The sequence below is a fragment of the Dermochelys coriacea genome, chromosome 10 (genome assembly GCF_009764565.3).
Source record: "Dermochelys coriacea isolate rDerCor1 chromosome 10, rDerCor1.pri.v4, whole genome shotgun sequence".
Taxonomy (NCBI): domain Eukaryota; kingdom Metazoa; phylum Chordata; order Testudines; family Dermochelyidae; genus Dermochelys; species Dermochelys coriacea.
Genome location: NC_050077.1, coordinates 16,669,197 through 16,681,720, shown reverse-complemented (window position 1 = coordinate 16,681,720; position 12,524 = coordinate 16,669,197). Strand labels below are relative to the sequence as shown.

At 40.1% G+C, this 12,524-nt stretch overlaps 1 protein-coding gene across 3 annotated transcripts in view; it reads left to right on the top strand.

Moving 5' to 3' along the window:
* Positions 1-12,524, top strand: part of VWA3A (von Willebrand factor A domain containing 3A) — a 77,372-nt gene that overhangs the window by 14,335 nt on the left and 50,513 nt on the right. For all 3 annotated transcript variants that reach the window (XM_038420741.2, XM_038420740.2, XM_038420749.2), the window contains exons 8-14: positions 1,282-1,388; positions 1,683-1,808; positions 4,530-4,638; positions 5,112-5,177; positions 6,210-6,335; positions 10,367-10,505; positions 10,596-10,699. In XM_038420741.2, coding sequence (XP_038276669.2) covers positions 1,282-1,388; positions 1,683-1,808; positions 4,530-4,638; positions 5,112-5,177; positions 6,210-6,335; positions 10,367-10,505; positions 10,596-10,699 — 777 coding nt within the window. The remainder of the gene's footprint in view (positions 1-1,281; positions 1,389-1,682; positions 1,809-4,529; positions 4,639-5,111; positions 5,178-6,209; positions 6,336-10,366; positions 10,506-10,595; positions 10,700-12,524) is intronic.

The following is a 12,524-nucleotide window of genomic DNA, read 5'->3' as shown; positions in this document are numbered from 1 at the left end:
TAAAGACCTGACTTCAAATATTAACCAACCCCAGACAGATGTGCTTCAAAAGCATCTGCTAGAGCAGCAGTTTTTAACCAGGGGTCCGGGGGCACCTAGGGGGCCACCAAGCAGGGCCAGTGTTAGATTTGCTGGGGCCACGGTCAGAAAGCTGAAGCCTCGCAGAGTGGGGCTGAAGCCCAGGGCTCCCAGCCCTGCCGTCTGAAGCTGAAGCCTGAGCAACTTAGCTTTTGTAGGGACCCCTGTGGCATGGGGTCCTGGGCAATTGCCCTGTTTGTTACCCCCAATGCTGGCCCTGGCTTTTATATGCAGAAAAACAGTTGTTGTGACACAGTGGGCTGTGGAGTTTTTATACATGTTGGGGGGGAGGCCTCCAAAAGAAAAAGATTGAGAACTCCTGTGCTAGTGTAATGTACATAATAGAAATAAATAGCTCATAGTACCTGAGAGCCAAGTTGTACATACAGTACTATGCCTATAAAGAATAGGATGCAGTTGTGCTTATGCACTTCGATGCAGCAAAGTGTGCTTTTTGTTGGGTCAGGACCTTACTGACTTACAGTCTCTTCCCCAACTTCCAAAAGAAACAAAACGGTGTTTTTCTGCTGTTCTTTATTTTTACAAAGTGTTTCTAATGAGGATTATTAAAGGTAGACACTATAATATCACAATAACAATTATATTTTCTGGTTTTGAAGCTTTCTCTGTACAATCTTTCTTCATATACCAGTGAAGGTTACTTAAAATTGACTGCACCTACTTCTTTGATAATTTGTGCAGCATAAGTAAAGATACTTCAAGAAAATTGTTACACTCTCTGGTTGACAAGGGCCTAGAATGCCCTACCTAAGGTATAGCCCTAGAAGTGAAAGCTACTTTTATCTGACATCCTATCATAGCTACTTCATTCTTTTTCAGTTGCTCGTATGATCACAGCTCAATAGGTAAACATGTGCTTTCTGAATCAATATCATTTATCTCTCATTTGCTTGCTTATTAAAGGGTGCTGATGAAATTGACACAGTATGTATTTTCCCCATTTAACCAACTGAATGGGAATATTATGTCAGCATGGTGCACAAGGACTAGGTTAAGTTGCTGTCTCTCAGTGTGCCAAACTAAAACAAAATCTATGTCACTTCAGTTCTGTGCCTAGTTATCCTATATAATAGGTCAGAATACTACAGTCTGAACTGACTTTAGCAAATCACAATTTTTTTTCTTGTACATGATAACTCCAGTAATAGCAGGGATATTAACTCACTAACATTTTTTATTAAGTGTCTAATAGATGAACAGCTGTGTTATAAGAAACAGTTATATTTCCTCTCCTTTGGTACTGAGATTTCATCTCTATGGGAGAATCCAACAAACGTCAATGTGCGCGTGTAAGTATGTTTCCTAGCTTATAACAATGGGTTTTCAAACAGGGCCGCCTTTTAATTAGGAGCAGTTTTGTACTCACAGTGAATTGTAGCTGTAGTTTTGTGCCTTCAGTCATTTGCCAGAAAAAATACAAAAATGAATTGTGAGTGCATTGCAGGTGAGTCTGCTCATTCATACAGGTAAATCACACAGGAGATCTTAGCCATCAACCAGGGGCTATGTGATCTTGATGCTGAATAAAAAAGGCCATATACTAGTTAAGTGTACAATAAGTTTTTAATTTTCTGTCTTCCTAGCCTAGATGAAGCAAGACAGTGGGTGCAGGAGCTGCAACCCAGTGGAGGCTGTAATTTGCTGAAAGCTTTAAAGAAGGTCCTTACAATGAGGGAACTGAATTCACTGGTTCTTATTGTAGGAAGCTGGTAGGTCCACTATCTAAACTGGCAATAAATGTTAACTTGCATAAAGAATTAAATGCTTCAGACTTATACTTTCCACCTAGTTGTAAATCAGGCTAGATTTTTATCTTTTAAAGAGACATTATTGACATCCCCCTTTCTTCAGTTCTTTCCTCATTTACATGTATGCTGCTTTTTCTATTTTAACCCTTATTACTTGCTAATCCTCTCTGTAACAATATGAAAATAGTTTTCCCTTCAAATTTGTCCTCTTTTTGATAAATACTTGTTGATAAATAGAATGTCTAACACTAGTATTGTATCAATAAAAATCATCAGCATCACTGAGGATTTCAATGAGAATGTGAATGGCTCTGAAATTACTTTTGTGAAGTAGCATTGTGTGTTCATACTAATCTGCTTTCTGTGATCATAAGCATTGGAGCAAAATAAAATCCATAATGCTTTGGCCAGCAGCCAGTGTTGATCTGACACAGATTTTGGACGTAAATTCTGCAGTCTGTGGTGTCCATTTTAAAGTTTGCATAATTGAAATGAATGAGTGCAAGAAAAGAATAATATATAAAGGACTCTGAATGCACAGGTAACCAATATGGGCTAATTCCATTATATTTACTTATTAAATTTATTTTAAAGGTGCATTGAGGAGACTCTTGACTTTGCTAAAGTGATATTTTGGGGTAGTCTGGATCCAAACTCCATTTTAACTGAATCACCAACACTTAGGAGCTTCAAAGAAAGGTTTGCAGATTTGGCTCAGGTCTGATTTATTATGGTTTTACAGTAGTCCCAAAACAGCAGAGAAGGGGTTAAGGAGAACTTGTGGGCCCAGCTAGCCCCACCCTTCTATGCCTGCGGTCAGTTCCAAACCTGGAGGGGAGTTAAAAGGAGGGAGCCTGGCTCACTTCAGGCCTGATTGGCCAGGAAGGAAAATGGAACTCTTTGTCTGAAGGGAGCTTTGCCTGCACAGTTGCATAGAGTGGAGCCTACTAGTCGGAGCAGCAGCTGGGAGGGAGAAGTTAGACTCTAGGGAGCAAACCACACACGAGTAAGAGACTGTTGGGCAACCAAGCCCAAAGGAAAGGGCCTGGAGACCCGATGGGAAGAATGGTGGATGGCCCGATGTTGAGTTGGATTTGCTTTTTGTTTAAGAACATTTTGGAGCTAAACCTCTCCAATCCCCCCAGAAGGGGATGGGACTGAAGGGACAATTAGCCAATGGGCCAAAGCCTGCCTGAGTGGGGTGCCTGGAAGTTCCACAGTGGGGTGCTTCCCCAACCACACCAGTACACAAAACTAGAGTTATGGTTGCACCCTAATTTTCTGTTTTACAGAGTGTGCATCTCAGTGTCTCACCATTTTTTAAACTCTTTTTTTTTTCTAAACATGTCATGGAGAATTTGAACCAACATTCAGCCAGTAATTCATATGTGTGTGGAATGATGATGATTTTGAGGAAAGAGAATCCTGATTCCTTTCCTCCCCACCCCCGCCCCAACACACACACAGTACACCTAAGTTTCTCCCTGCTGATGCTTGAGCAGGAACATTATGACATCAGCCATGCATCACTCTCACTCCAGTTTATTTGAGTTGTCATGACAATGGATGCCTTGGCTAACTGGTTTACCTCACACTCCCATAATATTCTTACAAAGAAGAGTCCAAGGAGGAGTTGTAAGGAAAGCAGACTGAGTTTGAATAAGCTGCTGGTGTTCCCCTTTGGGTGCGTACTGGGGAAAGTTGCACTGTTTCTTCTCTTATTGCTTGTTCCTTTCCTCAGAAAGGGTTATATGAAAATAAGATGCAAACTTCCAGCTCCTTTTCATGTAGATTGCTTATCTGCTTCTTATAAATTAGGGGGTATGGCTTTCTGAATATTTACCTTTAAAAAAGTGAGAAATTGTAGCTGAGAGTCCCTAATAAGTTTTCTGATACAATTTAGAAGTTTTAGTAAAATTGAAGTTGCATTTTAAAGTTATGTTGTAATACAGTTTAATTAAACTACTTTCAATGTCAACATGATATTGAGTGGCGAATGGCCATAAAAATGGTAGTCTGAGGTAAATTCACTGAAGGCAACCTATGTGTAAGCGCTTTATTAATTAAATAGCACAGGTATAAAAGATTTTATTTCTATTAAAGAATTAAGGAAATTCAAAGACAAAAAACATCATTTAAAGTTGCTCTAATAAATAAACTAAACTACAAAAAATTAGGAAATACAAAATTAAGGTTTAAGAAGATTAAAAGTTTTCAAAGTCAAGCACTCTCAAATTAGGAAATGCCAGAGTGAATGTAACCCAGGCAGACCCAATTTGGCCCCTTTGTATATATGCATTATGATACAGCCTTTAATTGCATGTGGAAGTGAATACCCGTGGAAAGTTTGTTGTATGTGGCTTGCCCAGCATCACACAGGATCTTGTAAACCAAGCAAATTTGATCCAGAAGTCATTACAGATAAATATGGACTTCTATGAAACTATTTTAGAACTTGCTTTTCAGAGTAGAACCACACTTGAGGAACTGTTGAAAAGGGAGCAGATACACAAATGTATAAAAAGTTACAAAATGGCAGGTACCCCCTTTTGCTTAATGCTTAAATTATGTTCCTGTGATTTGATATTTCTCCTCCACCCCGCCACAAGCACGTCAGTTTGACCAGCATGACCTTTTCTACTCTTTTTGGTTGATGGAATTGTGGATGTCATTTTTCATCAGCCCCGATCAGTCTTCGGAAATATTGTCTGACTATATTCAGCAATGTACCTTGGGGAGAAAGCTGCTGATACACACCATTGCATATGAGTGTAGCAATCATGTTCCTCCTGTAAGTAATCATTCTTTGTATATGTCTTAAAAATGACCTGTCATTTGTTTCCTTTTGAGCTGTAGTTAAGATATTTTATACATTCATAGATTTGCAGAAGTGTTAAATTATGTTTTCAAATATTTATTGTGGGATCTCAATCTCCAGTAGTAAGTGCTGTGAAATATTGCCCCTTTAGAAGAAAGAGGTTTTTTATTTCCCCTTTAGAAGGAAGAGGCATTTTAATCCAGAGGTGAAGCTTATTTGTGACCAATCTTGTCACCTGTTATCAGTCTCTTCAGGCTATCTTAGTTGTTTTCCTGTTCCTAAGTATAATAGCCTAGAAAAGATTACAGCATCTTAAAATTGTTTGCAGCCCTTGCTACACACATCTAAGGGTGCTACTCTGTTTTAGAGAGCCAATTAGCAACAAGAAATCCTATAAATTGGGATGCCCAAATCTTAAGTAACTTTTCTTCTCTTCATATATGTAGGCTGTTTTAAAGAACCTTGCAGAAGTTGTTGGAGGCCGTTATCACTGCTATTCTTCAAAAAGTGAGGTAGGTTTAGGCTAGAAGTACAGAGAATAACTTTTTCGTTTGTTTGTTTGTTTATTTTCATGCAGTCACTCTTGGTGAAATAAGTTCTCATCTTTGTAGCAATTTATAGTAAAAAGAATTGGTAATTCAAATCTTTGTTCAGGAAAGCACTTACGAGCTTGCTTAAAATTAAATGTTTTCAAGAATCAGGAATGCTCTCCTAAGGGTGCAGGAGACTTCTTCAGATATTCTGCAGATATAGTGGGACCAGGAACAGGGCCCTGGCTGTGTGGGGGACGACACAGACAGGGGTAAGGGGGCCAAGGCTGGGGGTGGGTCTGGGGCCAGAGCTGGGAGTGGGCCTGGCCGGACCACAATGGGGGCTGGCAGCGGGGTCCGAGGCTGGGGACAGGGCCACAGCAGAGCTAGGGGCAGAGTGGGGCTGGGTGGCACTCCCTCCCCATCCCATGGGGACTGTTCTGGCCCTGATGTGCCCCATGAACATTCTTCTATGCCACCCTAGGAGGGCATGCTCCACTGATTGGGGACCACTGGTCTAATTTCTAAGTAGCATGAAAGTTATGGGCTTTATCACTGAAGACTAATTCAAATATTTCATGTTCACTAAATAATGGGAGACATTTCTGTACACAATCTTAATAGATACAACTACATTTACTCTGTTCTGCGAGGCAGCATCATTGGTAGTGCCCATAAAATAACTGGTAAACCAGTGTCAGATGAGCTGGCATTTTTGCTTGATGTTTTACTATGAAGCATAGAGAGACAAGGTAGATGAGGTAATATCTTTTATTGGACTAACTTCTGTTGTTGAGAGAGACAAGCTTTCAAGCCACACAGAGCTGAAGAAGAGCTCTGTGCATCTCCAAAGCTTGTCTCTCTCGCTAACAAAAGTTGGTCCAATAAAAGATATTACCTCACCCATATTGTCTCTCTAAAAACCTGGGACCAATACAGCTATTACTACACTGAATACAATGTAGGAATTGTATAATCCTTTCAACCTTTTTTCCTCTTCTTGTTGCATAACAGAATTACGATAGTAGCGATGTTTATTTACTGCTTTGTGAATCCCAAAAAGCTAAGAACATTCTCAGCAGCATCAAAGAAACTTTCCAGGGAAGGATTGGTGATTCAGTTATTGGTAGAGTACAAGATGTAAGTACAGTATTTGTTTTGTTTTGTTTTGAGATAATCTGTGTATAGCGCAGACATGCAGAACTCTTTATTAATTATCAGAATATGGAAAACATACTATACTAACAGATCACAATGATAAATTTAAATGCTATTTACTGGCTGTACTTTGTAAGATCAGATAAATACTAACAAATGGTAAGGGAAAGCTTTGAATGGATCCTGAATGGAGTCATTCTAGGTACAATTATTTTGGTAAACTGAAATACTTACCAAAAAAGAGAGCAGCAGGGAAAATATTTTTTTAAACATAGGATGTGGCCATAATGGACACCAAAACAAATGCTGGCCTACCTAAAAGCTAGCCTCATTCATTAACTTTTATTTCCATTTCCAACCTCCCCATGCCCTTAGTGAGGTTGGGAAAAAGAGAAAGGCACAGGAAAATATTCTTTCTCTCCTTCTGTAAAGCACCTGAAGAATTTGCTGCACTGCTTTATTGAGATGGAAATGCTTCTCGATCACATCTTTATGTTGGCTTTGACTTGCGTAGAAGGAGCTATGTTGTCTTGTATGCCACATCTTTTTCTTTGCCACATACACAAGCCATCATGTACCTGCCGGGGGCCTGACAACCTAGAAACATCTTAATAACTCATCTGTGCTTACCACCCTTAATGTAAATGAGCTTAACAGCTCTATTTTTTAAAATTTAGATGCATATAAGATTTTTTTTAAAAACAAAGTAAGCTTTTCTGTCTCGCAGGTAAAAGGGGCAATGCTGTGCAGGTGGATGGGTCCTCTCCTCCAGGGGTTTTGGAGGCAGAAAAAGAGGACTTCCATCAGGTGTCACGGGGACTTTCTCATGGACTCTAGAAATGCCTGTCTCTAAGGCAAGGGAAAACACCAGCTGATAGGAGCTTCTGCTTGTGTTTCTTTCTCTGGATATGTTTCACATCTCCCAGAATAGGATTTTTGACTAAATTTAACTCCATTCTTTTTAAGGAGATAACTCTTGAGCAGTTTATAGACATAATAAATGCTATGACAGCACTAGGGCACAGCAACTCTAGTATGTATTTCTGCCAGCTCTGTAATTACCAAATGGAATCAAACCCACACTGTAGTGTCTTTGAAGGCCATGCTTCTCCAAACTAGTTCCAGTGTCAGTCCAGAAACTTGTTGGCCACACAAGCTACAACAGGGAACCATCTGCATGATCTGTTCTCCATAAGCTCTAGTGTGCTCTGTAAAATTAGGATATATCCCTTTTTGAAAATTTATTTATATGTAACCCTTCTGTCAGGCGAAGCCATCAGCAACCAGGGCCAGGTTCAATATCTAGGGGTTCCTTTCCATCAATACAACACAGAACCAGCTCGAGCCCCCATCCAGTAACCTGGGAAAATTACACACCACTCCTGGGCGCCTCTGAGAGGCAATACTTCCCCACTTGCAAGCACAGAGTGTAGAAAAGAAATCTTTAATAAAAGGAGGGAAATAACTTGGCATTAATTTGGGAAAACACTGCAAACAGAGTTCATAAACATGTGCAAAAGACCCACCCCAAGCAAGTTGGGCAGCATCCTTTTCCCCCAGGTTCTTAAGTCCAGTCACCCAAAAGTCCCTTTAATGTGCCTGTCCCTTCTCTGCACCCCTCTCACAGTTGCTGTGCTTGGTCAGTGCAGACCCAGCGTTCATTCAGACCCTACTTTACATCTATCTATCTATCTCTGTCTGTTTTGCAAATATAACACCTAGGAGCCCCTGTCCTGGATCAGGGCCCCATTGAGGCTGTTGAGCTTAAATTGACAGCTAAATATTCACAAGGAGATGTTAGAAAGACAGGCTGAGATTTTAATTTGGATAGAAGGAGACAGCAGAAAGGTAGATCTGTGTGTGGTCAGGATTGAGATGATAGTTGCAGAGGTGTTTTATTAACATGATTACCCAGAGATAAATTGGAGAGGGACATGAGAAAGGGGACCAAGGACAGAGCCCTTTAGGACCCCACAGAAAGTTGGAGGGGAAGGTTGAGGAGGATTCTCCAGATGAGACACTGAAAAAAGCAATTAGAGAGATAGGAGGAGAACCGGGAGAGGATGGAGTTAAAAAAGCTGAAGGAGGATAAAACTTCAAGAGAAAAAAGCATGGGTTGAAGGCAGCTGACAGGTTGAGGAGGATGAGTACGAAGTATTGGTCCTGAGCTTTGGCCCAGAAGAGGTCACTAGAGACTTTGTTGAGAGACTGATCAGAGGAGTGCAAGGGGCAGCAGCCAGACTAGAGGGGGTCCAGGATGGAGTTAGAGGAGAGGAACTCTAGAAAGACGTTGTAGACAATGCATTCAGTGAGCTTAGAGATGGAAGAAGGAGGGCTAGTTGGAGCGGCAAGTAGGGTCAAGGGAGATTGATGAGAGAAAATACATATTTCTGATGCAAAGGGAATAAACTAAACCTAAATTAAACCTAAGCCGCCTACTTTTCTGTAGTGTAAATAAATGCATGGAGACTATTTAAGTGAAATGATGTACTTTGTTTGCAAGAAAGTATTAGCTGGGTGTGTTTTTTAACCATAACCATTTCTGTTTGACCAAAGAGTGTCAGATGTAGCAGTAGTGGAAACACATCTCAACGTAGTTGAGAGGAAACCCCTATTCAGCAGCCAGAGGAGAAGATAACATTGAGAAATGTAACTGTAATTTTGTTTCAATTTTTATAGAACAGTAATATTTTAATAAGCATACTGGGGCAAAACTCTGCCCCATGGAAAACAAATCCAAATGGCTCCCTATTGTTGTAGAATTGGCCAGCAGGCACACTGGTCCTTGGACTGACATCTGGACTATTTTGAAGAAGCATGACTTTCTACACTACTGCACAGTGAGGGGCACCACTTCTGCTCCTTTTATATATTCTGTATAGCCCTTGATAGTTATGGAGTTGCTAAGAACATATATAAGAGTTTTTGAGCCCTAGTGCTGCAGTAATAATATGCAATGCCATTGAAATCCACAAGTTTGCAGTGTGCCTAATACAATGTATGCAGTGGAATGCTATACTCCAAAAGCTATTTTAAAAGGGATCATTGGAAATGTTATCTGTGTTCTAAAATATTTTTACAGCATTCTGCCAGTTTTTAGTTAGCTGTGCAACTAACTGGTACCTCACATTTTAGCATATGTAAAATTGCTATGGGAAAATAATTTTGATACATTGGAGAATTGGTCTCAAAGCAACAAGATTAAATTCAATAAAGACAAGTGCTACATTTAGGAAGGAAAAGTTGATACACAACTACAAACTGGGGAAAAACTGGCTTGGCAGTAGTATTGCTGAAAAGGATCTGGGGGTTATAATGGATCACAAATTGAACATGAGCCAGCAATGTGATACAGTTGTGAAAAAGGCTGTTATTATTTTGGAGTCTTTTAACAGGAGCATTGTATGTAAGACACAAGAAGTAAATGCACCACTTGTACTCCGCACTGGTGAGGCCTTAGCTGGAGTATTGTGGCCAGTTTTGGGCACCACACTTTAAGAAGGATGTGGATAACTGAAGAGAGTCCAGAGAAGGGCAACAAAGATGATAAAAGGTTTAGAAAACCTGACCTATGAGGAAAGGTTTAAAAAACTGGGTATATGTTCAGTCTCGAGGAAAGAAGACTAAAAAGACTTGAGAAGTCTTAAAGAGGACAGTGATCAATTGTTCTTCATGTCCACTGGAAATAGGACAAGAAGTAGTTAGTTTAAACTGCAGCAAGGGAAATTTAGGTTAGATATTAGGAAAAACTTCCTTATTATAAGCATAATTAAGTACTGGAACTGGTTACCAACAGAGGTTATAGAATCTCCATCACTGGAGGTTTTTAAGAACAGGTTAGACAAACATCTGTCAGGGATGATTTAAGTATACTTGGTCCTGCCTCAGTGCAGGGGACTGGACTAGATGACCTCGCAAGGTCCCTTTCACCCCTACATTTGTATGCTTCTATGTTTTAAAATTGAGAAAACAATTATTGATATTTAGATAAAGCATTTTTAAAATCTGTCTAGATTTCCACAGAATTTACCAAGTTGACACCTGCTAGTTTCCTACCCAAGCCTCCGAAGCATGAAGGACCTCTTGTTATACAAATGCCAAGCTTCCTGGCCAAAACCTCAGCAGGCTGGTTAAAGACAAATGGATTGAAAGGTATTGCATATAAAAGAGCTTAATGTGGTATGAAGAACGGATTACAAAATAAGTGTATATTTCATTTAGCATTTTCCTTGCTTGTTATAGCCAAGAAATTAAGCCTTTATCAAGTTTTGGCTCCTAACGCTTTTTCATCTGTGGAAGAATTTGTGCCTATTCTTCAGAAAACAGTGTCATCAACTCTGCATGAGGTAAATATCTGGGACTTGTTTCTCCTCCTCTATATTCCTTTATCTGTTACACAAGATTGTGATGACTCATTTTAATGTATGTTCGCTTTCACAAAGCTGCGGCTCTTTCCTCTCCAGAACCCACTTTATTAATCAAGTAGCTCTTTGCTTTTTAGATGTCCTTAGGTAAAACCATTGACTGAAAAGTCAGCCTGATGTCTGAGCTATGTTTGTAATTCTTCAAGGAAATACTTAAAATGTTTCTACGGTATTGCTGTGCCAATGCACCAAACTGTTTCACGGGCAATTTAGATAAGTAACCACAGTATACTGATTAAAATTTTCAAAGCAGCACAGATGAGTTAACCAGATATTATTCACCCATGTGTGGTAATTTCCCAAACCTCAGGTATTGCATTGTGGGATGAGTTAAGCCGGCTGGCAGAACTAGTGCAATTGCAAGGTTTGTAGATTCCAATGCAGAGTACAGTAAATTATAGACTGCACTGGTTCACCTGGATCTGAGCCAAAGACATCATCCAGGGTGTTGTAACTGACACTTTTATAACATGTTTCAGAGTAGCAGCCGTGTTAGTCTGTATCCGCAAAAAGAACAGGAGTACTTGTGGCACCTTAGCGACTAACAAATTTATTAGAGCATAAGCTTTCGTGGGCTACAGCCCACTTCATCGGATGCATATAATGGAACATATAGTAAGATAAGTTGGAAGTTACCATACAAACTGAGAGAGGCTCATTGATTAAGATTAGCTATTAACAGCAGGAGGAAAAAAAACTTTTATAGTGATAATCAAGATGTCCCATTTAAACAGTTGACAAGAAGGTGTGAGGATACTTAACTTAAGGAAATAGATTCAATATGTGTAATGACCCAGCCACTCCCAGACCCTATTCAAACCCAAGTTAATGGTATCTAGTTTGCATACTAATTCAAGCTCAGCAGTTTCTCGTTGGAGTCTGTTTCTGTTGCAAAATTGCCACCCTTAAATCTTTACTGAGTGGCCACAGAGGTTGAAGTGTTCTCCTACCGGTTTTTGAATATTATGATTCCTGATGTCACAATTGTGTCCATTTCTTCTTTTGCGAAGAGACTGTCTGGTTTGGCCAATGTACATGGCAGAGGGGCATTGCTGGCACAAGATGGCATATATCACATTGGTAGACGTGCAGGTGAACAAGCCCCTGATGGCGTGGCTAATGTGATTAGGTCCTATGATGGTGTCACTTGAATAAATATGTGGACAGAGTTGGCATTGGGCTTTGTTGCAAGGATAGGTTCCTGGATTAGAGTTTTTGTTGTGTGGTGTGTGGCTGCTGGTGAGTATTTGCTTCAGGTTGGGGGGCTATCTGTAAGCGAGGACTGGTCTGTCTCCCAAGATCTATGAGATCTATGAGATCATTTTTCAGGATAGGTTGTGAGCTACAGCTCACTTCATCGGATGCATTCAGTGGAAAATACAGTGGGGAGATTTATATACACACACAGAGAACATGAAACAATGGGTTTTGTCATACACACTGTAAGGAGAGAGATCACTTAAGATAAGCTATTCCAGCAGGAAGGGGGCAGGGAGGAAGAAAACCTTTTGTGGTGATAATCAAGGTGGGCCATTTCCAGCGGTTAACAAGAACGTCTGAGGAACAGTGGGGGGTGGGGTGAGGGGAGAGAAATAACATGGGGAAATAGTTTTACTTTGTGTAATGACCCATCCACTCACAGTCTCTATTCAAGCCTAAATTACTTGTATCCAGTTTGCAAATTAATTCCAATTGAGCAGTCTCTCGTTGGAGTCTTTTTTGAAGTTTTTTTGTTGAAGGATAGCCA